Source organism: Tachyglossus aculeatus, chromosome 9 (assembly GCF_015852505.1).
Source record: "Tachyglossus aculeatus isolate mTacAcu1 chromosome 9, mTacAcu1.pri, whole genome shotgun sequence".
NCBI lineage: Eukaryota > Metazoa > Chordata > Mammalia > Monotremata > Tachyglossidae > Tachyglossus > Tachyglossus aculeatus.
The window spans coordinates 65384064-65411224 of record NC_052074.1 but is presented as its reverse complement, the minus strand read 5'-3'; the positions used below and the strand labels follow the sequence as shown (position 1 = coordinate 65411224).

The following is a 27161-nucleotide window of genomic DNA, read 5'->3' as shown; positions in this document are numbered from 1 at the left end:
GCATTTATAAAGCGCTTACTATGTGCAGTAAGTGGTCAATAAATACGATTGAATGAATTAATTAATAAGCACTCCATAAATAGGATTGACTGACTGACTGACTAGTTTTATTTGGCCCCCTTAGGGACTCGGGTCTTTGGAGTAGTCTATTTGTTTGCACCCTACGAAGAGCTGGAGTACATATGACTCCCCGCAAACTGGCATAATCGGACAGTTAAATGCCTGTTTGTTCTAATTTTTAGGAGTTTAAGGGAGGGACAGTTTTGGGATGGTTCACTCAACAATGGGAAAGCAACTGAGAAGCAGCATGGCTCAGTGGAAAGAGCCCGGGCTTTGGAGTCAGGGGTTATGGGTTCAAATCCCAGGCCCCGCCACTTGTCAGCTGGGTGACTTTGGGCAAGTCACTTAACTTCTCTGGGCCTCAGTTACCTCATCTGTAAAATTTGGATTAAGACTGAGAGCACCCCGTGGGACAACCTGATCACCTTGTAACCTCTCCAGTGCTTAGAACAGTGCTTTGCACATAGTAAGCACTTAGTAAATGTCATCATCATCATATGGGGCAAGTATTTTACTTAGCCCGGGCTTGGAAGTCAGAGGTCATGGGTTCTAATCCCGGCTCCGCCACTTGTCAGCTGTATGATTTTGGGCAAGTCACTTCACTTCTCTGGGCCTCAGGTCCCTCATCTGGAAAATGGGGATTAAGACCGTGAGCCCCACGTGGGACAAACTGATTCCCTTGTAGCTACCTCAGCACTTAGAACAGTGCTTGGCACATGGGAAGAGCTTGACAAATATTTTTATTATTATTATTATTGCATTTTTCCAAGTGTCTGCTCAAGTGTTCTGCATATAGTATGTGCTGGTAGAGTGGTCTGTCTGCAGGAGGGACTCAATAAATACTTTGGGGCAAAAACTCCATTCAGGCGCTCTCTTCCATTAAGCCAGCATACTGAGCTGTCTGACCCTATTAAGACATGATTTACCTTCTTATCTTCCAGAATCTCAAATATCTGAAGCCCCCTCTTCATTCATTCATTCAATCGTATTTATTGAGTGCTTACTGTGTGCAGAGCACTGTAGTAAGCGCTTGGGAAGTACAAGTCAGCAACATATAGAGACGGTTCCTACCCAACAACGGGCTCACGGTCTAGAAGGGGGAGACAGACAACAAAACAAAACATGTAGACAGGTGTCAAAATCGTCAGAACAAATAGAATTAAAGCTATATGCACATCACTAACAAAATAAAAGAATAGTAAATATGTACTAAACGTTTTCCAATGGCTGTTAACACTGTTTTTTGACTGTGAGCCCACTGTTGGGTAGGGGCTGTCTCTATATGTTGCCAATTTGTACTTCCCAAGCGCTTAGTACAGTGCTCTGCACATGGTAAGGGCTCAATAAATATGATTGATGATGATGATGATGTCCAAATATTTCCTAACATAGTGTTGTGATGACCCAGCCAAGAGGAAAAAGTCTCAATTGTATTTTCAACACAGTCTTATAGATGTCTCTTAAATATCTGATGCAGAAAGAAATATTTGATAACGCTAGCGTCTGAATCTTCCTTGTCCCATAGGAGGGCATTGGAGAATTTCATTGTTTGGAGAAAGTCTTGTAGAAAGATAACCTGTACCTAGTCAAAATATCCTATGAATTGTACATACCAGTGTCAAAAAACAAACAAGCAAACAAACACTCCAGGGGGAGGGGCAGAGGGTGGGTAGATCAGACTCAAACTTCCCCATTAATCGAAACTTCCCGATTGCTGCTCCTGCATATTCCCTCGGAGCCAGGATGGGCAAATTCCTCATGGGCAGGGATCAGGGCTACCAATTATATTGTACTCCCCCAGTGCTTAGTACTTGTTCTAAGGAGTACTTAGTAATAATAATAACAACAATAATGGCATTTGTTAAGCGCTTTCTATGTGCAAAGCACTGTTCTAAGCGCTGGGGGATACAAGGTGATCAAGTTGTTCCACGTGGGGCTCACAGTCTTAATCCCCATTTTACAGATGGGGTAACTGAGGCTCAGAGAAGTTAAATGACTTGCCCAAGGTCACACAGACATGTGGTGGAGCCAGGATTCGAACCCATGACCTCTGACTCCAAAGCCTGTGCTCTTTCCACTGAGCCACGCTGCTTCTCTGTACTCCTTCAAGCGTGGCTCAGTGGAAAGAGCCAAGACTTTGGAGTCAGAGGTCATGGGTTCAAATCCCGGCTCCGCCACTTGTCATCTGTATGACTTTGCGCAAGTCACTTAACTTCTCTGGGCCTCAGTTACCTCATCTGTAAACTGGGGATGAAGACTGTGAGCCCCCCGTCGGACAACCTGATCAGCTTGTAACCTCCCCAGTGCTTAGAACAGTGTTTTTTACCTTCTAGACTGTGAGCCCGTTGTTGGGTAGGGACCGCCTCTATATGTTGCCAGCTTGTACTTCCCAAGTGCTTAGTACAGTGCTCTGCACACAGTAAGTGCTCAATAAATACGATTGAAAGAATGAATGAATAGTACAGTGCTTGGCACACAAGAAACACTCAAGAAAGGCAACTGGTTTATTTGATAGATTGAACGATAGTCAGGTGGGCTCAGCTTCTGTCCCATTTGGGACTCACAGTCTAATAATAATAATAATGACATTTATTAAGTGCTTACTATGTGCAAAGCACTGTTCTAAGCGCTGGGGAGGTTACAAGGTGATCAGGTTGTCCCACGGTGGGGGTGGGGTGGGGGTCACAGTCTAAATCCCCATTTAACAGATGAGGTAACAGAGGTCCAGAGAAGTGAAGTGACTTGCCCCAAGTCACACAGCTGACAATTGGTGGAGCTGGGATTTGAACCCATGACCTCTGACTCCAAAGCCCAGGCTCTTTCCACTGAGCCATGCTGCTTCTCCTCTAATAGGGAGGGAGAGGAGGTATCATGTCCCCATTTAACAGATGAGGAAAATGAGGCACGGAAAAGTCAAGTGACACAGCAGGCAGATGGAAAAACTTGGATTAGAACTCAGGTCCTCTGATTCCAAGGCCCAGGCTCTTTCCTCTAGGCTATGCTACTTCACAGTTGGCTGCAGAAAACACACTTTGAGGTTTATTGATCCTATTCCAGTTCAGGTTTTTGGCTTGTGTGCAAATTTACCGAAGAAAACATTTCCTAGCTATGTGCTCATCAGTCACACCAAATGAGTTTTTTAAAAAAAGTGGAGAACCAGAGAAGCAGCAATGCTCAGTGGAAAGAGCCCGGGCTTTGGAGTCAGAGGTCACGGGTTCAAATCCCAGCTCCGCCAACTGTCAGCTGTGACTTTGGTCAACTCCACTTCTCTGTGACTCAGTTACCTCATCTGTAAAATGGGGATTAAGACTGTGAGCCCCACGTGGGACAACCTCACCACCCTGTATCCCCCCAGTGCTTAGAACAGTGCTTTCCACATAGTAAGCGCTTAACAAATACCATCATTATTATTGTGGAGAGCTGAAGGAATAGAGAAGAGAATATGAATTCTCAATCTGCAGGGTAAGCAGTAGAGAAGGTAGCCTAGCCTAGATGAAACAGCAAGGGTTTGGAAATCGAGAACCTGGGGCTACTCACTTAACCTGTCTGTGCCTCATCTCCTCTTCCATGAAATGGGGATAAAATGTCCATTAATAATAACGGTATTTGTTAAGCGCTTATTACATGCCAAGCACTGTACTAAATGCTGGAGTGGATACAAGCAAATTGGTTTGGACACAGTCCCTGTCCCAGATAATAATAATAATAATAATAATGATGGTACTGAGTTGTCCCACGTGGGGCTCACCGTCTCCATCCCCATTTTACAGATGAGGTAACTGAGGCCCAAAGAAGTGAAGTGACTCACCCACGGTCACACAACTTTCATTCATTCAATTGTATTTATTGAGCACTTACTGTGTGCAGAGCACTGTACTAAGCGCTTGGGAAGTCCAAATCGGCAACCTATAGAGACTGTCCCTACCCAACAATGGGTGCACGGTCTAGAAGGGGAAGACAGACAACAAAACAAAACAAGTAGACTAGTGAATAATGGTATTTGTTAAGCACTTACTACGTGCCAAGCACTGTTCTAAGTACTAGAGGAGACACAAGGTAATCAAGTTGTCCCAGGTGGGGCTCACAGTCTTGATCCCCATTTTACAGATGAGGTAATTGAGGCACAGAGAATAATAATAATAATAATAATAATAATGGCATTTGTTAAGCGCTTACTATGTGCAAAGCACTGTTCTAAGCGCTGGGGAGGATACAAGGTGATCAGGTTGTCCCATGTGGGACTCACAGTCTTCATCCCCATTTTAATAATAATAATAATAATAATGATGGCATTTGTTAAGCACTTACTATGTGCAAAGCACTGTTCTAAGTGCTGGGGAGGATACAACGTGATCAGGTTGTCCCATGTGGGACTCACAGTCTTCATCCCCATTTTAATAATAATAATAATAATAATAATGATGGCATTTATTAAGCGCTTACTATGTGCAAAGCACTGTTCTAAGTGCTGGGGAGGTTATAAGGTGATTTTGTTGTCCATGGGGGGCTCTCAGTCTTAATCCCCATTTTACAAATGAGGGAACTGAGGCACAGAGAAGTGAAGTGACTTGCCCAAAGTCACACAGGTGACAAGTGGCGGAGCTGGGATTTGAACCCCTGACCTCTGACTCCAAAGCCCGGGCTCTTGCCACTGAGCCGCGCTGCTTCCCCTAAATGCTTCCTCATTTTACAGATGAGGTAACTGAGGCACAGAGAAGTGACGTGACGAGCCGGGATTAGAACCCATGACCTCTGTCTCCCAAGCCCATCCTCTTTCCACGACAGACGAGTGGCGGAGCAGGGATTGGAGTTTCTAAGTCCCAGTTCGATCCACTTTGTTAGCCCTTCCTCTTAATGATGGCATTTATTAAGCACTTACTATGTGCAAAGCACTGTTCTAAGTGCTGGGGAGCTCTATGTGGAACGAGAATGGAGTCCAGTCTGATTATCTTGTATCTCTTCTAGTGCTTGGCTTGCTTGATAAATACGACCATTATAATAATAATAATAGTAATCGTATTTGTTAAGCGCTTACTATGTGCCAAGCACTGTTCTAAACACTGGGGGGGATAAAAGGTAATCAGGTTGTCCCACATGGGGCTCACAGTCTTAATTCCCATTTTCCAGATGAGATAACTGAGGCACAGAGAAGTTAAGTGACTTGCCCAAAGTCACAAAGCTGGCAAGTGACGGAGTCAGAATTAGAACCCATAACCTCTGACTCCCAAGCCCCTGCTCTTTCCACTGAGCCACGCTGCTTCTCTATTATTATTAGTAGTAATAGTGGTAGTAGTACTGGTGGTACTGATTTTTTAATGGTATTTGTGAAGTCCTAACTATGTACTAAGCACTGTGCTAAGCACTGGAGTAGACACAAGATAACCAGGTTGGACACAATCTATGTCCCAGGAGGCTCATTGTCTTACTCCCCATTTTACTGATGAGATAACTGAGGCACAGAGAAGTTAAGTGACTTGCCCAAGGTCACAAAGCTGGCAAGTGATGGAGTCTTTAGACTGTGAGCCCAATGTTGGGTAGGGACTGTCTCTATATGTTGCCAGCTTGTACTTCCCAAGCGCTTAGTACAGTGCTCTGCACACAGTAAGCGCTCAATAAATACAATTGATGATGATGGATGAGTCAGAATTAGAACCCATAACCTCTGACTCCCAAGCCCCTGCTCTTTCCACTGAGCCACGCTGCTTCTCTATTATTATTAGTAGCAATAGTAGTAGTAGTACTGGTGGTACTGATTTTTTTAATGGTATTTGTGAAGTGCTAACTATGTGCTAAGCACTGTGCTAAGCACTGGAGTAGACACAAGATAACCAGGTTGGACACAATCTATATCCCAGGAGGCTCATTGTCTTACTCCCCATTTTACTGATGAGGTAACTGAGGCACAAAGAAGTGAAGTGACTTGTCCAAGGTCATAGAGAAGCACCATGGCTCAATGAACAGAGCTGGGGCTTTGGAGTCAGAGGTCATGGGTTCAAATCCTGGCTCCGCCACTTGTCAGCTGTGTGACTTTGGGCAAGTCACTTAACTTCTCTGGTCCTCAGTGACCTCATCTGTAAAATGGGGATTAAAAAACTGTGAGCCCCCCATGGGACAACCTGATCACCTTGTAACCTCCCGAGCACTTAGAACAGTGCTTTGCACACAGTAAGCGCTCAATAAATACGATTGATGATGATGGATGAGTCAGAATTAGAACCCATAACCTCTGACTTCCAAGCCCCTGCTCTTTCCACTGAGCCACGCTGCTTCTCTATTATTAGTAGTAATAATAGTAGTAGTAGTACTGGTGGTACTGATTTTTTTAATGGTATTTGTGAAGTGCTATGTACTAAGCACTGTGCTAAGCACTGGAGTAGACACAAGACAACCAGGTTGGACACAATCTATGTCCCAGGAGGCTCATTGTCTTACTCCCCATTTTACTGATGAGGTAACTGAGGCACAAAGAAGTGAAGTGACTTGCCCAAGGTCATAGAGAAGCAGCGTTGCTCAGTGGACAGAGCAGGGCCTTTGGAGTCAGAGGTCATGGGTTGTCAGCTGTGTGACTTTGGGCAAGTCACTTAACTTCTCTGGGCCTCAGTGACCACATCTGTAAAATGGGGATTAAAAAACTGTGAGCCCCCTATGGGACAACCTGATCAACTTGTAACCTCCCCAACGCTTAGAACAGTGCTTTGCACATAGTAAGCGCTTAACAAATACCATTATTATTATTATTATTATTATTATTATTATTATTATTATTGTCACTTTACTTCTCTGTGCCTCAGTTACCTCATCTGTAAAATGAGGATGAAGACTGTGAGCACCCCGGGGGACAACCTGATCACCTTGTAACCTCCCCAGCGCTTAGAACAGTGCTTTGCACATAGTAAGTGCTTAATAAATGCCATCATTATTATTATTATTGTTCTCTGGGCCTCAGTGACCTCATCTGTAAAATAGGGATGAAGACTGTGAGCCCCCCTGGGGACAACCTGATCACCTTGTCACTTAACTTCTCTGGGCCTCTGTTCCCTCATCTGTAAAATGGGGATGAAGACTGTGAGCCCCCTGGGGGACAACCTTATCAACTTGTAACCTCCGCAGAGCTTAGAACAGTGCTTTGCACATAGTAAGTGCTTAATAAATGCCAGTATTATTACTATTATTATCATTATTATTAAGTGGCAGAGCCAGGATTAGAACCCAGGTCTGGCTCTTTTTACTTGGGCACACTGCTTAATTGACTGCATACCCATTGACTGCCGTGCACTGAACTAGGCACCTGGAGAAAATTCAACAGAAGCAAGAGACGCGTTCAAAGTTCAGAAGGAGTTTTCGCTCTTGCTGCGGGGACACGGCCTAAAACCAAATGAGAAGCCAGTGCAGATTGCAAAGGCAGGTATTGGTACATTGAGCTAATAAAGTGGCAGGTGATTTTACTTCCAATTATTATATATTCAAGAAATCATACTGTTCAATATTTAACAAGATCTAAGTTCTTTCAAGATACGTGGCAATAGAATTTTCTGAAAATATACAGACAAAGTGGGTTAGAGTTATGCTAATAATAATAATGATGATGGTTTTTGTTAGGCACTTAGTAATAATAATAATAATAATAATAATAATGGCATTTATTAAGCACTTACTATGTGCAAAGCACTGTTCTAAGCGCTGGGGAGGTTACAAGGTGATCACATTATCTCACGTGGGGCCCGCTTAGTACGGTTCTCTGTACACAGTGAGTGCTCAGTGAATAATAATAATAGCATTTGTTAAGCGCTTACTATGTTCAAAGCACTGTTCTAAGCGCTGGGGAGGTTACAGGGTGATCAGGTTGTCCCACGGGGGGCTCACAGTTTTAATCCCCACTTTACAGATGAGGCCACTGAGGCACAGAGAAGTGAAGTGACTTGCCCAAAGTCACACAGCTGACAATTGGCGGAGCCAGGATTTGAACCCATGACCTCTGACTCCAAAGCCCGGGCTCTTTTCCACTGAGCCACGTTAGGATGTGCCAAACACTGTTTTGAGCGCTGGGGGAGATACAGGGTTATCAGGTTGTCCCGGATGGGGCTCACAGGCTTAATCCCCATTTTACCGATGACGGTCTCCACTCAGGAGACTGTTTGGACTCTACATGGCTTTTCTGCTTATACGGGCTCTGGAAAAAAATGATATTTGCAGTAAAAATATGGCATACAGATCGTGATCTCCCCCAAATAGTGGGACCAAGTTGGATTTCCATTCCACTGAACTTTTAAATCAACATAAGTTTTCATTTGAGAGAAGCAGCGTGGCTCAGTAGAGAAGCAGCGTGGCTCAGTGGAAAGAGCACGGGCTTTGGAGTCAGAGGTCATGGGTTTGAATCCTGACTCCGTCACATGTCTGCTGTGTGATCTTGGGCAAGTCACTTAACTTCCTGGGCCTCAGTTCCCTCATCTGTAAAATGGGGGTTAAGACTGTGAGCCCCACGTGGGACTACCTGATCACCCTGTATCCTCCCCAGTGCTTATAATAGTGCTTTGCACATAGTAAGTGCTTAACAAATGCCAATTATTATTATTATTATTATTATCATCTGAGGCCAGAGAACCAATAGGAGGGAAAGAGAAAGCTTTCTTTAAGCGTTCCATTACAGCAGCACATTGTCAAACCTTAACAACTAAAAGTATAAAGGAAAATCCCCTTTTATATAACTCTCCAAGAAAAATCAGATGCCTGTGGCTCTGTGGAAAGAGCACGGGCTTTGAAGTCAGAGGACATGGGTTCAAATCCTGGCTCTGCCATTTGTCAGCTGGGTGACTTGGGGCAAGTCACTTAACTTCTCTGGGTCTCAGTTCCCTCATCTGTAAAATGGGGATTAAGACTGTGACCCCCCCCATGGGACAATCTGATCACCTTGTAACCTCCCCAGCACTTACAACAGTGCTTTGCACATAGTAAGTGCTTAATAAATGCCACCATTATTATTATTATTATTACACCAGTGCTTAGAACAGTACTGGGTTCAAATCCCTGCTCTGCCAATTGCCAGCTGTGTGACCTTGCTTCTGTGTGACCTTTATCACCTCTCCTTCTCTGATCTCATGGAGAAGCAGTGTGGCGCAATGGAAAGAGCCCGGGCTTTGGAGTCAGAGGTCATGGGTTCAAATCCCGGCTCCTCCAATTGTCGGCTGTGTGACCTTGAGCAAGTCACTTCACTTCTCTGGGCCTCAGTTACCTCATCTGGAAAATGGGGATTACAACTGTGAGCCCCCCATGGGACAACCTCATTACCTTGTAACCTCCCCAGCGCTTACAACAGTGCTTTGCACATACTAAGCACTTAATGAATGCTATCATTATTATTATTATTATCTATTTGCTATTTTCTGAAATATTTTAGAATTTAGATTTTGCAAAGTCTCTGTTTACATATACATTTTTAATGATTCTAAGCATGCATCCAGATAAGAATCCCTCGGTTTGGAGTTCACACGAAGCTAAGTAACTTGCCAGGAGAGAGGTGTGTGTGTGTGTGTGTGTGTGTGTGTGTGTGTGTGTGTGTGTGTGTGTGTGTGTGTGTGTGTGTGTGTGTGTGTGTGTGTGAGAGAGAGAGAGAGAGAGAGAAAGAGAGAAAAAAAAAGGAGGGTTGGGGGAAAAGTGTGATTTAGCAAGAAAATGTTTGTAACTGGGACTCTCTGCCTGTGACCACCCAGGTTCTGAATAACTGTTTTTTCCTTTGCCAAAAAGTGCAAAACGCTGGAGATGTTTGAACAGTTTTTCCTGCGATATCCAAAAATGATCCGAAGAATAGCAAAAATAGAAATCAAAGGATGATTTTTTGATTTTCATGGCTTTGGTATTCATTCATTCATTCAGCCGTATTTATTGAGCGCTTACTGTGTGCAGAGCACTGTACTAAGCACTTGGGAAGTACAAGTTGGCAACATATAGAGACGGTCCCTACCCTAACAACGGGCTCACAGTCTAGAAGGGGGAGCACTTACTATGCGCAAAGCACTGTCCTAAGCACTAGGGAGGTTGCAAGGTGATCAGGATATCCCACAGGAGGCTCATGGTCTTCATCTCCATTTTACAGATGAGGGAACTGAGGCCCAGAGAAGTTAAGTGACTTGCCCAAAGTCGCACAGCTAAGTGGCAGGGCCTGTCTCCCCCTTCTAGACTGTGAGCCCGCTGTTGGGTAGGGACCGTCTCTATATGTTGCCAACCTGTACTTCCCAAGCGCTTAGTACAGTGTTCAGCACACAGTAAGCACTCAATAAATACGATTGAATGAATGAACAGACAACAAAACGAAACACATGGACAGGTGTCAAGTCATCAGAATAAATAGAGGTAAATCTAGATGCACATCATTAACAAAATAAATAGAATAGTAAATATGTACTATTCTGGTAGTCAGCATAAATCATTAGTGAAGCTTCTTTGCATCAGATTTAACAAAGATATCTAAAACAGATGCATATTAAAAAAAATGCATTCTAGCAGTAAAATTAAAGTGAAAAACACTAGTTATCCAATTTATGATGGCTATAGTTTGGGACACCTCTGTCATAATTTACTTCTATTCATGGTAGAAATCGTGCTCCCTTTTGGGTACTAACTTTATCCCACTGTTTATGAATACCAGGATATGAATCATTCTAAAAATGGCTTTGTCTAGTGTAAATTGTCTAACAAAAGTACTCTGTTGTATTCTTTACCAAAGTGTAAGGCTGGTGGGCTGGGTTTTTTTAATTTTTAATGTTTGCTGCCTCTTAAAATGGAAAGAAAATATCCTTCTGCAGGCAAATAATTCCTCTAAAATGATTATTTCTCAATAGTGTAAGGTTTTTTTTTGTATGTTGTGGGGGGAAAACATCAATTCCATTTTCCTATTGACTCCATTTGTTTTTTAAAAATTTCAGCTTCAATATTCTAGTTTTTAAAGATAATGGAGCAGTTTTTTACACTACCCTTCAACTGCTAGTTAACATTGACACTTGGACTAGATTTTTTTTTTGAAGTATTTAGAAATTCACTCACTTTTTCCCTTTCCTGAACTGGGCTATTCTTGCTAGACAGCATTCCAGAAGGGGAATGAAGAGTGCCTTGAAAATAATGGCTAGTTTTAATTACCTGGAACAGTAAAAAATGAAATGTCTTTAGTTCATCATTTTTAACTATATATTTTATTTTCTTTAAAACGAAGACATATAATAATAATTATGATGGCATTTATTAAGCGCTTACTATGTGCAAAGCCCTGTTCTAAACGCTGGGAAAGTCACAAGGTGATCAGGTTGTCCCACATGGGGCTCACAGTCTTAATCTCCATTTTACAGATGAGGGAACTGAGGCACAGAGAAGTTCAGTGACTTTCCTGAAGTCACCCAGCTGACAACTGGTGGAGCCAGGATTTGAACCCATGACCTCTGACTCCCAAGGCCGTGCTCTTTCCACTGAGCCATGCTGCTTCTCTATAGATTAGATTCTCTATACGTGTAGATTAGGTGAGTTCCATGAGCAAAGCGGATTGTGACCAATTGGACTATCTTGCTCCTATTTCAGTGCTTGGGATACACAAACAATAAATATCATCATTTTGAGCCAGAAAATGCACTTAAACTTGAGTTGGAAAATTAGTTTTTTTGCAGTTTGGAGGAATGCCCAGTAACGCAGAATCACCTTTTATGAGTCTTCTATTTTAAAACTAAATTGACCTCAAACTCCTCATCTGTAAAATAGGGATTCAATGCCTTAGCTTTATTTATTTAAAAAGTGTTTTATTGATATTAAATATTAAACCTACATCGTGGTGTCAAAATGTGAAGGTAGTGTGTTAAATACAATTCTAAAAATCTTTTGCATTCACATGCTAAAATTGTATAGACATACTGTACATGACATTTATTAAAAAATAACTACCATAGGATCATTCATTGTTGAAATTATTCACTGAAGATGTATAATTATCAATAATTAGGAACACATTATGCAGTAATGCAGCATTATGCAGTATCCAGTATCCAGAGAAGCAGCGTGGCTCAGTGGGAAGAGCAGGGACTTTGGAGTCAGAGGGCATGGGTTCAAATCCCAGCTCTGCCACTTGTCAGCTGTGGGACTTTGGGCAAGTCACTTCACTTCTCTGGGCCTCAGTTGCCCCATCTGTAAAATGGGGATTAAGACTGTGAGCCCCACGTGGGACAACTTGATCACCTTGTATGCTCCCCAGCACTTAGAACAGTGCTTTGCACATAGTAAGCACTTAATAAATGCCATCATTATTATTATTTTAAAAGTCAGAGAAACAAAGTATCTGAGAAAACTCTTTAGGAAAGACTCACCAAATCTTAGAAGCAGCAGACTATAATAATAATAATAATGGCATTTATTAAGCGCTTACTATGTGCAAAGCACTGTTCTAAGCACTGGGGAATTTACAAGGTGATCAGGTTGTCCCACGTGGGGCTTACAGTCTTAATCCCCATTTTACAGAAGCGGTAACTGAGGCCCAGAGAAATGAAGTAACTTGCCCAAAGTCACACAGCTGAGCAGTGGCAGAGCCGGGATTTGAACCGATGACCTCTGACTTCAAAGCCCAGGCTCTTTCCGCTGAGCCATGCTGCTTCCCTACTTCCCAAGCGCTTAGTACAGTGCTCTGCACTCAGTAAGCGCTAGATGAATACGATGGAATGAATGAACGAATGAATGAAGCACTGTTCTAAGAGCTGGGGGGTTACAAGGTGATCAGGTTGCCCCCCGCGGGGCTCATAGTCTTCATCCCCGTTTTACAGAGGAGGTAACAGGCCCAGAGAATCAATCATTCAATCAATCAATCAATTGTATTTATTGAGCACTTACTGTGTGCAGTAAGCACACAGTGTACTAAGCGCTTGGGAAGTACAAGTTGGCAACATAGTGAAGTGACTTGCCCAAAGTCACACAGCTGACAAGTGCATCCACCAAGTACCCACATCAGAGCAGAAGGGCCTGCTTTCTGGGGCCCCCTGAAGTGCCCAGAGAAATGAGTCCTAGGGTGTTTTTAGATGACCAAGGGGTCAGGGAAGCCAAACGTCTGAGAAAAAATTACCATTATTGTAAAGTTGTAGTTTTGTTCATAAAACATGTAACCTCAAATGAAAGAAAATTAAAATCCAACTGGAATTGTATCTAGAGAAGCAGCACCAATCATCAGCTGTGTGACTTTAGGCAAGTCACTTAACTTCTCTGTGCCTCTGTTGCCTCATCTGTAAAATGGGGATTAAGACTGTGAGCCCCCCGTGGGAAAATCTGATCACCTTGTAACCTCCCCAGCACTTAGAACAGTGCTTTGCACATAGCCCTTAAAAATGCCATTATTATTATTCCTTCTTACACTAATATGGGTGAGGATCTTGATATTTTTCAAACAAAAATCAGCATAAAGACATATTTTTTATATATATAGATATATATCTATAGACATATAGTTATATGGTGTAAATTGTAAATATTTTTAAATAATCCAATCCATTAGGGATCCTTGGGAAATTCTGTTGTCCTGTTTCCTTCCTTCTACTGCACAAGGATCCATGGAAAGAGCTCGGGCTTTGGAATCAGAGGTCATGGGCTCACATCCTGGCTCTGCCAATTGTCAGCTGTGTGACTTCGGGCAAGTCACTTCACTTCTCTGTGCCTCAGTTACCTCATCTGGAAAATGGTGATTAAGACTGTGAGCCCCGCGGGGGACAACGTGATCACCTTGTAACCTCCCCAGTGCTTAGAACAGTGCTTTCCACAGAGTAAGCTTAAAAAATGCCATCATTATTATTCCTTCTTACACTAATATAGGTGAGGATCTTGATATTTTTCAAACCAAAATGAGCATAAAGACATACGTTATATATATATGTATACATATGTATATATGCATATAATTGTATAGTGTAAATTGTAAATACTTTTAAATAATTCAATCCATTAGTGACCCTTGGGAAATTTTTTTGTCCTGTTTCCTTCCTGCTACAGAAAACATTAATCACTCCATTATCACAGGCTAGAGGCTGTTGAACCAGTGATTCTGCATGGATGAACTGAAAAGCAGGGGGTTGAATTTGAAGATAAAGAGAATTCTTTGACGTTGTAGGACATTCAATTTCCTGATTAATCCAATAAGCACCACATTGGTACAGTTCGCTGGACATAGTAACCACTCAACAAATACCACTGATGGATTGACTGACTGATTAATCTTTCAGGAAGCTTTCTGTTGCCTTGCTCACCTGACTTTCAAAGCGATGTACCCTGCAGCTGTGATAGGAGTGTCCCAAATGATTTCTCAATCAGAAAGACATACTGAAGCAGAGTGGCCTACTGGAAAGATAATGATGGTGGTGTTGTTTGTTAAGTGCTTACTATGTGGCAAGCACTGTACTAAGTGCTGGGGTAGATAAAAGGTAATCAGATTGTCATTCATTCATTCATTCACTCAATCATATTTATTGAGCGCTTACTGTGTGCAGAGCACTGTACTAAGCACTTGGGAAGTACAAGTCAGCCACATATAGAGACGGTCCCTACCCAACAGCTGGCTCACAGTCAAGAAAATCTCACTGGCTACCAATCAATCTGCGCATCAGGCAGAAACTCCTCACCCTGGGCTTCAAGGCTGTCCATCACCTCACCGCCTCCTACCTCACCTCCCTTCTCTCCTTCTCCAGCCCAGCCCGCACCCTCTGCTCCTTTGCTGCTAATCTCCTCACCGTACCTCGTTCTTGCCTGTCCCGCCATCGACCCCTGGCCCACGTCATCCCCCGGGCCTGCAATGCCCTCCCTCTGCCCATCCGCCAAGCTAGCTCTCTTCCTCCCTTCAAGGCCCTACTGAGAGTTCACCTCCTCCAGGAGGCCTTCCCAGACTGAGCCCCTTCCTTCCTCTCCCCCCTCCATCCCCCCATCTTACCTCCTTCCCTTCCCCACCGCACCTGTATATATGTATATATGTTTGTACATGTTTATTACTCTATTTATTTATTTATTTATTTTACTTGTACATATCTATTCTATTTATTTTATTTTGCTAGTATGTTTGGTTTTGCTCTCTGTCTCCCCCTTTTAGAATGTGAGCCCACTGTTGGGTAGGGACTGTCTCTATATGTTGCCAACTTGTACTTCCCAAGTGCATAGTACAGTGCTCTGCACACAGTAAGTGCTCAATAAATACGATTGATTGATTGATTGATAGAAGGGGAAATATTAATGGCATTTGTTAAGAGCTTACTATGTGCAAAGCAGTGTTCTAAGCGCTGGGGAGGATACAAGGTAATCAGGTTGTCCCACATGGGGCTCACAGTCTTAGTCTCCATTTTCCAGATGAGGGAACTGAGGCCCAGAGAAGCGAAGTGACTTGCCGAAGGTCACACAGCTGACAAGTGGCTGAGGCAGAGTCACGACCTCTGGCTTCCAAGCCCGGGCTCTTTCCACTAAGAGCCCCCGCTGCTTCTCGTGTGGGGCTGACAGCCTTAATCCCCATTTTGCAGATGAGGTAACTGAGGCCCAGAGAAGTGAAGTGACTTTCCCAAAGTCTCAGGGCTGATAAGTGCCGGAGCCGGGATTAGAACCCATGACCTCTGACTCCCAAGCCCGGGCTCTTTCCACTCAGCCAAACTGCTTCCCCTGCTCGTCCCCTGAAAGAGCCTGGGCCTTGGGGTCAGAGGACCTGGGTTCTAATTTTGCTCCTTCACATTCATTCATTCAATCATATTTATTGAGCACTTACTGTGTGCAGAGCACTGTACTAAGCGCTTGGGAAGTACAAGTCGGCAACATATAGTGATGGTCCCTACCCAACAGCGGGCTCACAGTCTAGAAGATGACTGCTGTGTCATCTTAGGCAAGTCACTTCACTTCTCTGGGCCCCAATTTCCTCATCTGTAAATTGGTGACTCATTACGTGTTCTCTCTCTCTCCCTTAGAGCCCTAGGTGAGACAGGCACCGTGTCCAACCTGATTATCTTGTATCTACCTCTGGGATTAGTATAGTACTTGGAAAATACTAAGTATTTACCAAATACCACAATTCCTAAGTGCTAGAGTTGGTTCATGGTGCTGGGAAATTAACTGGGGAAGACTTGTGCCCTCATCCATTTGGTAAGCCATCTTCAAGCACAGTAGCCAAAGTGGCTTAATATTATGGCTGAAGAGGGCATTTCCACATTCTGCTGAAAACCAGGGGAAAAGAAAAGGATGCAAGAAATGAAAAATAAAAGGAAGAACCACCACAAAAAAATACAGAGTTGTCCTCTGTGCAACTAGACAGACTAGGCAAACACACCTAGGAATACAGCAGAAGCATCAGATTGTGTTGCCAATTCGTACTTCCCAAGCGCTTAGTACAGTGCTCTGCACATAGTAAGCGCTCAATAAATACGATTGATTGATTGATTGATCAGATCAGGGCAAATGCAGGATTTGTTTGGAATATAAGAACTTAGTACGGTGCTCTGCACACAGTAAGGGCTCAATAAATGCAATTGAATCAATATTTGCCAATCATATGATGAAATCTGTGAACCCGTTGTTGAGTAGGGACCTTCTCTATGTGTTGCCAACTTGTACTTCCCAAGCACTTAGTACAGTGCTCTGCACACAGTAAGTGCCCAATAAATGCAATTGAATGAATGAATGAATGAATTTTCCAATTTTCACTTCTGGACTTCAACCGGCAGTCAACTGTCACGTTCTGCTTTCATGTGGAAAGGCTACAAGAAAAATGACTAGGGATTGGGGGGGGGGACTTAGCCCATCCACTAAAGTGCCTAGTGACTTTGGGCAAGTCACTTGACTTCTCTGTACCTCAGTTACCTCATCTGTAAAATGGGGATTAAGACCGTGAGCCCCACGTGGGACAATGTGATCACCTTGTTTCCTCCCCAGCACTTACAATAGTAATTTGCACATAGTAAATGCTTAACAAATACCAACATTATTATTATTATTGTTTTGCCTGTAACAAAGTACACATTTAGCAGTGACTATAATTACTGGAACATATCGGACCAATGATAATATTTCCCACAACGCTTTATTCCAATTAGCTTTGCTTGAGTTAAGGAGGCAGAATTTAAAACAAAATCAACACCCTAGTGTAGGTGGGTTTTTTTCCAATTTGAATGAATTGAATTTGAATGATCCCATCATCCAGCAGATACGTTTGGTTAAAGACACAGAGCTAAGAAGTCCCTCAGAGTAAATGAGTTGTATATGAAATCCTATCAGGATGTCTAGATCCAACTTCTTTCTTTACGATAATGTGATTTCCAGTCTGATCCAGACATAAGTAGAAAGGGCTGATCACAAGACATCATCAAGTTTCTTTGTTCTTATTTATTTTTTGGTGAGTGAAAGACTCATTTGCAGAAAATTCCTGTTTTGGACCTTCTAAGCAACTTGTGGTGATCTTAACAGCCGCAGATATCTGATGAATAACGGAACGCGAAAAACGCACCATCATCCATAAGATTTTCCAGTTCAAAACCACATGGAAAAAATGGAAGCAAAATCCTAACCGTGCGTCCGTATTTGCCTGGGTAGAACAAAATATTCTAAAGTGTAAGTTTCTGTTGAATGTCATCAACAGCGTAGCAGGTGAATATGACACTTCTGGGGAAGACCAAGAGGCCTCTGCAGTTCTCTGCTCGAGGTTTTATGGATTACAGGAGGGCAAGGTGATCTAGACTGGGTTCCTTTTTTCATAAATCCATCTCAGAAGTGGGAGAGGAGAGGGAAAGGTTAACCTTTCGGCTGACAGCCTTGCCATAGAAGTCACACAGGGCTCGGAGGAAGTTTTCCAGGCTGATGGTATGTCTCTGGCCCCTATCCCTTACCAAATCTCCTGCCTGTCTGTGCTGCCCAGGCTATCCAAGGGTCTTTTTCTCAGGCCCGTTAGGGGCTGTGACTCTCCAGGCTTTTCTGCTTCCATGTAAAGTCTAGGGAGGGGGAGGGAGGCATCCCAGGATTGGCAGAGGGAATCAAGTGTGTTGTCCCCGTTTTCTGATGAGCCCAGGGCAACCATCAGGGTCAGCAGCTCACCCAGATCCTGTTCCAACTGTCTATAACAGACGATAAAATTAGCCCAATTAGAGTAATTAGGCATTTGAACGATTTTGGTGAGGTTGTTGAAAACACATGATAAATTTCTTTATAATTCCTGGAAGCTTTCAAAATGCTTTCTAACAAATTAATGGACACAGGCATGTACTCAAAATGCTTTCTAACACATTAACGGACATGGGCGTGTACCTTAAAATAAGTTTATTCGATTCCATTGCTTTTTTTCACGACCGTGACTTTCTCAAATGTGGCCTAGCCTAGGGAGAATCTAGCGCAGAGGGATCGGGCTGAAAGGTTATTCTGACTTTGGCACTGGTTCACTCTGGGCCAGCTTCCATGAGAAAAAATGAAGTAGAGGACTGAGGCAATTTTCCAGTTAATTCAGCAATAAAATACCCATGAACAAAATACTAAATTAATAAAATATGACCTTCATCCAAGTTGTTAAGCAGTTATGGACAGCTGCTATTCACTCTCACGGCTGCTATTGGAAACCATCGGGACTGAGAGGGGACAAGAGAGAGGTGTTCAATTCGTGACAGATGTGGACAGGGTAAACACAAAATGTTGTTCCGCAGCCTCAATGGCACATGTTGAAATTTGAAGACAAACAGAACTAGGCCTTTCGTAGGGTCATAGGGACAACAAACTTGCCAGGACATCGTCCAGTTCATGCAAGTAAACTCCTGCTTGGACTAAAGAATAGATGCCAGAAAAGGCAGAAAGTATTTCTGTTGAGAGCACAGACCCAGTGAGTTATGCTGACATCTTGTAGTAAATCACTCTAAGCCCCTTCGGGGGCTATTCTGGAAAAGTAGGGTAACTTTTCCAGGATATTTATGAGTAGACTTCTACCCTGAAACAGGTAATATACTCACCACAGCCGTTTCCTCCCCTGGAAAAGTTATTGTTCCCTGGTTCGCTCAGGAGTCAGTTTCCTTTTACATAGATTCTTGGTTGATGAATGAATCATGAAACTCAAGTGTGTCGGTCGTCCTAACGAAAGCATACTCAGCAGTCCTCTGATGGAAGACTTTTGGAAACACATGGCATTTTAAGCAGCACTATGTGTACAGTGGTACTTTATTGATCAGAATACAACATCTTTTCTCAACAAATGAAAGGAATAATGTTTTATATGAACAGAATGAAAATAGGATAAACCAAAATAACTTCACGTTCTGTTGACCGTTTTTATGAACAATAAATACGTCAGAGCTACCATTAATCCTATTTACATTGAACAAAATGATTTGAATGATTTCTCAGCCCCGAATTCACAATGTATACTTTATGAATCATTCATTATCACTTTTAACGAGAAACCGACTTAGGAGCCAAAAGGCCATTTTTAGGAAATTTAGCATCCGTTAGAAGTGGGCTACAGAAAATAGCAGTGCTCTGCCTCATCTGAGACAGTAGTTAAAAATATATAAAATTGACTATTCGACACCAAATCTACTTCCAGCAAAATCTGGAGGGGAGCCTTAAGGTTTTCTTTGTTCTTGTACAAATTGTCAATGGCAAAGATACACAAAGCAAATTGTAACAGCAAAGACACAGCATTAACCAAAGTCTAACATTTGAAAAATAATATTAATTTTTCCAAAAAAAATGCGTGCACAGAAGAGCTACAAAAGTTATCGATTACTCCACTTGGAACCTTATAAAACAGATTAGAAAACTGGCCATGAGGAAAGTCAGCACAAAAATCTCTTTAAAACATAGATTGATATAGTATCGATAGTTCATGTACTGCCAGTAGAGTAAATCTTCTTTTCCAAGTCAGACATTCAGAGAATGAAACAGCTATTCTCCTGTCATTTTAATGTTCTAGTTTGGCAGTTTGTCTTGGTAGTGCACAAAAACGCATCTAGAAACAATACTAAAAATGCCTGTGGAGTGTACAACTCAGCATTTGAGTCTGTTTACCTGGGAATGCATAGGCACACCAGTGAATGCTAAAAGCCACGTTATTCATGCATCTTCTGGGTCTCTTCTCTGATCACAGAGGGGAAATTCACATGGCGTGTGTCAGGATCATATGACAGTTCGAAGTTTAGACAGTTATGTTGATTCATCAGCTCAAACTAAATTCATCTACGGACTGTTCCTATAACCTTTCAAACAAATATCTGCTTATGGCCAGAGATGACGACGCTGTGAAACACTGCCTACAGAGGACTAGGATGACCAAATAATGAATTGTGCATTGGCATCCTTTTGCGGGTTACTAATGTACTGCTCCTCAAAAGCTGAAATGAAATGATTTATGTTAGCTTCATCAACAAAATGTTCTCAGAAACCAGTTGTTTTGCTTCCTTCTCTGAAATTGTCCCTGGAGAGAACTAGTGAGTTCAAGCACTTTGAATGACAGGATTTCATTAGCTGGTGAGCCTCTGAGAACTCTAGGCCCTAAATAACATATACACGTCCTTCCTTGACTTTTTTCTGTTTGGTAAATGTTCACATTGTTTTCAAAATATTGTATTTTCTTTTTTTTTCTCTTTCCACTGAACAACCAACCTCAGTAGTGGTGCATGCTTCTTAAACAGGATCGAGTTCATAAGGGCAGCAAATATTTCAGGAAAGCACTTAAAACACTAGAATTGCTCATCTTTTCCAATTTCCTGGGCTGAAATGTTGGGCTCTAGGTCTACGGTAAACTATGGTTCATGATCCATGAAGAAGGAAAAATAGATGGAGTCAATACCTCGCACCTATTTGGTTCTTTGGAAGGAGAATACGTATTCCAAAAATCTGCAAACTTTTTCTCAATGATTTCATTTTGGCTTCATTTGATTTTTGCTGCAAATAGTAGTTCCTATTCTATAACAGAAATCTCCCTTGCCCCATTTCTCCAAATTAGAGTGCTACCCTCTGATTTTCTTGAAAAATATTCCCCATCTGATCTGGCCTGATAGAGGCATTTTTTACATCAGTCCCAGTGTTCAGAGCACTTAGAAACTAACGTATACATCCTGCGTGTGCTTAAGCTGCATGTATTGGTTGTTTTAAGATAAAAGAATAAGAAAATAGAGTATTTACAAGCTGGGTTCTTGGAGACAAGTGACAGAGCTTCCATTATAAAAGAGTCCTTATACAAACCCTTGAGAAAATAAGAAATCCTTCATTGATTCCCTTCATAAACAATTGCCAACTTTGTCTACACAGTAGAAACTGAAGAGGCAAAGTTTATATTTACATAAACCTGGAGCCAGCCTGTCTCCCATCCCATCTGAGGGGAATTGGGCTTTCTATGTCACGAGAAACACCTCTCTGAGTTTTGTGTTCACAGGGTGTGGAGAGTGGGGGGCTCTCTACTCCCCACTCTGTTTTACATGGATCAGAGGGGGAGGGAGGGAGCCAGGTGTCCACCCATTAATAAATTGAATAAGTTGAATAGTCCTGAAAAAGGACCTGACCTGAGGCTGGTGGTGGGAGAGGAGGGGATCAGTGAATGCTGTCCTTTATCCCTGTCTTCTTGAGATTGGGCTTTCCTGACTCTGCTACGCTCCTTCGAAGTGAGCCAGCCAAACACACTCAGCCCCCCATCCCCCAACCACAATCTGGCTCCATTTCAGGATGTTGTGGCTCTTCTTTGGTGCATCCTGCATACAAAGATTAGCCAATGACCTGTTTTACCAGGGACTGTCCCACTTATTTGAGCCAGGAAATCTGTAAAATGAAAAAACGCCCTGGAACCGAGACTGCTGAAGAGAAACTGACCAGTCTACCTTGCATAGCTCTTTCTGGGATCCCCACACCCGAGCTGGGAAGTGCTCAGTCTGTGATGGATTTAGTTCCCACAGCCTGCAGGGATTGAAATACTGATGATACAGCATGAGAAGACCCCACCCTTCTCCATGTTTGTCAGAGGTTTGGTGACAGCCTGTGGGATCTGGACCATATCTTGATTTTTATGCTGGCTGCATCACAAAATATATGGAAGAGGTAAGCTCTACCCCACCATTTCCCAAAAGCCTTCCTGGACGTGAAAGTCAAAATCAAGTCCTCCCCTATTTCCCTCCCTGGCTAATATGTGAGATTTAACAAATGCAACTGTGGAGGGATCTTCTTCGTGATATTCAGGAAAAGCGGATTACACGTTAGGTCGAAAACATCTCCGGGTCATGAAACCATCAAGCCAAGTTCTTCGGTTATTAGAATTGGGGTGCTGGGAAACTCGGCTTGATCCCCAACTTCAGGCGTACAACTTATCACATTTCAAAGCCACATTTTCCATATCGTGGAAACTTTTCCCGTTCAAATGTTCAGTGGGGCAATCGTGACTGTAGCCTGGAACGTCACTGATGGAAGACACGGTATAAGACGCTGAGCGTAGAGCATCTGAGTGGGCAAAGCTACTTCCAAATTGGATTCTGTACTGATTCCAGTGTCTTCTGAGAACCGCTTGGACCTATTTTCAGTAAGAGGAAAAGAAGGAAAATCCCACATAAATTTATATTAAATGTTTTAGGAGAACTGTATTCTACATTCAACTAACCCTTTGAGAGGAAACTGGGGCCCTCTTCCTTCCTGTTTTACCTATTATTTCTCTAAGAGTCAGCATTCTGAAATTCTCCCCTTGAGGTTCCTTTTCCAGCTTATCCATAATCCCTTCCAAAGATTAAAGCTGGCTGGCCAGCAGCCCCAAGTAATAGCCTCAATAGAGAAGCCCTGCATTTCCCCCTCTATGGAGTTTTTATTATTTCCAGGAGAGAAATGAAGCTCCTCAGCAAGCCGAACAGTGACAACCAGTGATCAGACTGGTAGACTGTAAACTCCCTGAGGGCAGTGGCCTTGTCTACTTACATTATTTTATGCTCCCAAGACCTTAGTATAGTACATAGTAAGTGCTCAATAAATACCACTGATTAACAGACCAGTTCAGTGAGATGGGAGTTCAGGAGAACCTGATGCAACCAAGGTAGTATGTTCCCAGAACCCTCTGAGGTGTAAAAGGGAGAATGCTAGATGAAAGATGACTAAATTACATATCTCTCTTACATTAGATAGATAGAGATAGATAGATAGATAGATAGATAGATAGATAGATAGATAGATACCCATACACTCTTTGTTTCACAGCATTGTCTAAAAGACACAAAAGGATACCTTCTTTCGTTACTGGGGATCAAGACTGTGAGCCCTAAATGGGACAAGGACTGTGTCCACTCCTGTTTGCTCGTATCCACCCCAGCACTTAGTACAGTGCCTGGCACATAGCAAACACTTAACAGATACCAATATTATTATTATTATTGTGCTCCATTTAGTCTCCATATGCAAACTACCTTCCCTATACAACCAAACTGACACTCTCAATTGCACAATTGTCAGTGTCATGGAGAGAAAAACTCTTCCACACTGTACCTGTGAAAATATGGTGGTGCACCTCTTTTTATGCCCCCTGTTATTCAGGTGACCACTGTTCAGGCGCCAATCAATTATATTTACTGAGTAATTACTGTGGACAGAACATTGTACTACACACTTGGGAGAGTGCAATAAAACAGAGTTGGTCGACATATTCCCCGCCTACAATAAGCTCACAGTCTAGAAGGAGAGCCATCATATAAATAAACAACGGGTATGTACTAAAGGCTGTGGGACTGAGGGTGGAATTAATAAAGGGTGCAAATCTAAATGCAGAAGGGAGTGAGAGCAGAGGAAATGGCGGTTTAGTCAGGGAAGGCCTCTTGGAGGAGATGCGATTTTAATAAGGCTTTGAAGACGGGGATAGTGATTGCCGTCAGATAGGAATGGGAAGGGAGTTCCAGATCAGAGGCAGAGGCCAATAGCAAAATAGAAGAAGAATGAGGTACAGTTAATAAGCTGGCATTAGAAGGGTGAAGTATGTGGGCTGTGTTATAATAAGATATCAGAGAGTTAAGGTAGGAGGGGGCAAGATGATGAAGTGATTTAAAGCCAATGATAAGGAGTTTCTGTTGGATGCAGATGAGAAGCAGCAGGGCCTAGTGGATACCGCATGAGTCTAGGAGTCAGGAGGTCATGGGATCTAATTCCGGCTTGGCCACTTGTCTGCTGTGTGACCTTGGGCAAGTCACTTCACTTCTCTGGGCCTCAGTTCCCTCATCTGTAAAATGGGGATTGAGACTGTGAGCCCCACATGGGACAGGGACTGTGTCCAACCCGATTTGCTTGTATCAACCCCAGGGCTTACTACAGTGCCTGGCACATAGTTAAGCGCTTAACAAATACCATCATCATCATCATCGTTATTATTATGTGCAATTACTGGAGATACTTGAGAAGTAGGGAAACCTGAACTGAATGGTTTTGTAGAAAAATAATCTGAGCAGCAGAGTGAAGTTTACACTGAAATGGGGAGAGACAGGAGGCAGGCTGATGTAGTAATCAATGCAGGATAAGATAAACGCTTGGATTAATATGGCAGATTTTAGTGATGCAGTGAAGGCTGAACCAATAGGATCTGATGACAGATTGAATATGTGGATTGAATGAAAGAGATAGGTCGAGGAAAATACCAACATTATGGGTTTATGAGACAGGGAGGATGGTGGTTCTCTCTACAACTACAGGAAAGTCAGGAGGAGGACTGGGTTTGGGTGGGAAGGCGAGGAGTTCTGTTTTGGACATGCTAAGTCTGAGATGTCAGTGGGACACCCAAGTAGAGATGTCCTGAAGGTGGGAGGAAATTCAACACTGCAGAGAAGGAATGGAGAAGTAGATTGGGGAATCATCCTCCCAGAGATGGCAGTTGAAGCCATGGGAGTGAATGAGTTTTCTAAGGGAGTTGGTGTAGATGGAGAATGGAAGGGGACCCAGAACTGCACCTTGAGAGATGCCTACAGTTAAGGGGTGGGAAGCACGGAGGAGCTTGAGAAACAGATTGAGAATGAGCAGCCAGGGAGATAGGAGGTGAACAAGGAAAGGAGGGTATCTAGGAAAGCAGGGTTGGACAATATTTCCAAAATCAGGGGATGCTCCATAGTGTTGAAGGCGGCGAAGACGTCAAGGAGGATTTAGGATGGGGCAGAGGCCATTGGATTCAGCAGGAAGGAATTATTTTTGACTTCTGAGATGGCGGTTTCAATGGAATGAAGGGGGAAGAAGCCAAATTGGAGGGAGTCGAGCAGAGGAAGTGGAGGCAGCAGGTGTGGAAAATTCACTCAAGGAGTTTGGAGAAGAATGGTAGGAGGGAGATGGGGTGATACCTCATTCAATTGCATTTATTGAGTGCTTACTGTGTGTGGAGCACTTCGGAGAGTACAATACAACAACAGACACATTCCCTGCCCACAAAGAGCTTACAGCCTAGAGGAGGGTGGACACAGGAGGGTTTCATGAAGTCATGGTGTAATGGGGGTCAAGGATTTTTTTTTTAGGATAAGGGATACTTGAACATTTTTGAAAGCAGTGGGGAAGAAGCCATTGAAGAGTGAACAGTTGAAGATGGAGGTCAGGGAGGGAAGAAGAGCAGGGTCAGGTGCCTTAATGTGTGAAAGGATGGGGTTGAAGGCACAGGTGGAGGGGGTAGATTTTATGGGGAGGCAAGCGATCTCATCTTGAAATACTGCTGGGAAAGACGGGAGAGACGAAGAAGGGGCAGGAGGTTGGAGGGGATGGAAAGGAGCAGGAGAGAATTTAGGAAGATCACTCCTGATGGTTTCAATAAAGTATGTGGAATGATCATTAGGGGCATGCAATAAGGATGGGGGAGACAGAGGGCTTGAGGAGGGAGTTATACATCTGAAATACTGTGCGTGAGCTTGGAAGTCAATAAGGATGTAGAAATGATGTTGCCGGACGGAGGAGAGTACAGAGTTAAAGAAGGCAAGTATAAATTTGAGATGGACAAGATCGCCCTGATATCTGGATTTCTGCCAGCAATGCTCTGCAGCTGATGCAGAGGAGCAAAGGCTGCAGACTGTAATGGTAAGAGATAGGGGAGCGAATGAATTAGAACAGTCCTTTGCACATAATAAGCGCTTAATAAATGCTATTATTATTATTATTATTATTATTATGAATTGAGTTCAGTAGAGAGGGTGCTATTGAGAGTGTCAGTTTGGTTGCATAGGGAAGGTAGTTTGCATATGGAGGCTAAATGGAGCACAATAATAATAATAATAGTGGTATCTGTTAAGTCCTTGCTATGTGCCAGGCACTGTACTAAGTGCTGGGGTGGATACAAGCAAACAGGGGTGGACACAGTCCTTGTCCCATTTAGGGCTCACAGTCTCGATCCCCATTTTATAGACTGTGAGCCCGTTGTTGGTCTCTATACGTTGCTGACTTGTATTTCCCAAGCACTTAGTACAGTGCTCTGCACACAATAAGCGCTGAATAAATACGATTGAATGAATGAATAGATGAGGTAACTGAGGCCCAGAGAAGCAAACCAAAGAGTTGGGTAGCAAGTTTTGATTTTTAAAAAAGTGGTACGGGTCAAAAGAGTTCTGTGTGGGGGACACAGGGGGGACAGGACAGATTTGTTGGGAGGGTGTGTGGGAGAGAAGTAGTTGAGGAGGTTTTGATTTGAGAAAGCGATTTCAGAGTTGGTGAGGGAAGAGATTATACAATGACTAGAGATGTTGAGTTAGAGGATTGGTGAGTGGGTGAGGTGGGGTGGTACAGGTGGTCAGTGCAGCTGAGAAGTGATAGAAAGAGGGAAGTGGAAGGGTTGTCGGGGAACATCCGCATGGATGTGGATGTCCCCAAGGATCAATGCAGGAATGGGGGGCGGGGGGGGAATGTACAAAAGGGATCAAAATGGTACAGAGAGTTGGAGGTGAGGCCTGGGGGGTGATAATACTTCCCAAGCGCTTAGTACAGTGCTCTGCACATAGTGAGCACTCAATAAATGTAGAAATATGTATTTATTTATTTATTTCTATTTATTTATTTCTATTTATTTGCTTATACATATTTATTCTATTTATTTTATTCTGTTAATATGTTTTGTTTTGTTCTCTGTCTCCCCCTTCTAGACCGTGAGCCCACTGTTGGGTAGGGACCATCTCTATATGTTG

At 43.0% G+C, this 27161-nt stretch overlaps 1 protein-coding gene across 1 annotated transcript in view; it reads right to left on the bottom strand.

Annotated features, from left to right (window-relative positions):
* Positions 1-19212: 19212 nt before the first annotated feature.
* CALCRL (calcitonin receptor like receptor) overlaps positions 19213-27161 on the bottom strand; it is a 154689-nt gene continuing 146740 nt past the window's right edge. Inside the window, exon 15 of the mRNA XM_038751530.1 lies at positions 19213-22561. Within this exon, the coding sequence (XP_038607458.1) occupies positions 22346-22561 (216 nt within the window). The 3' untranslated portion in view covers positions 19213-22345. The remainder of the gene's footprint in view (positions 22562-27161) is intronic.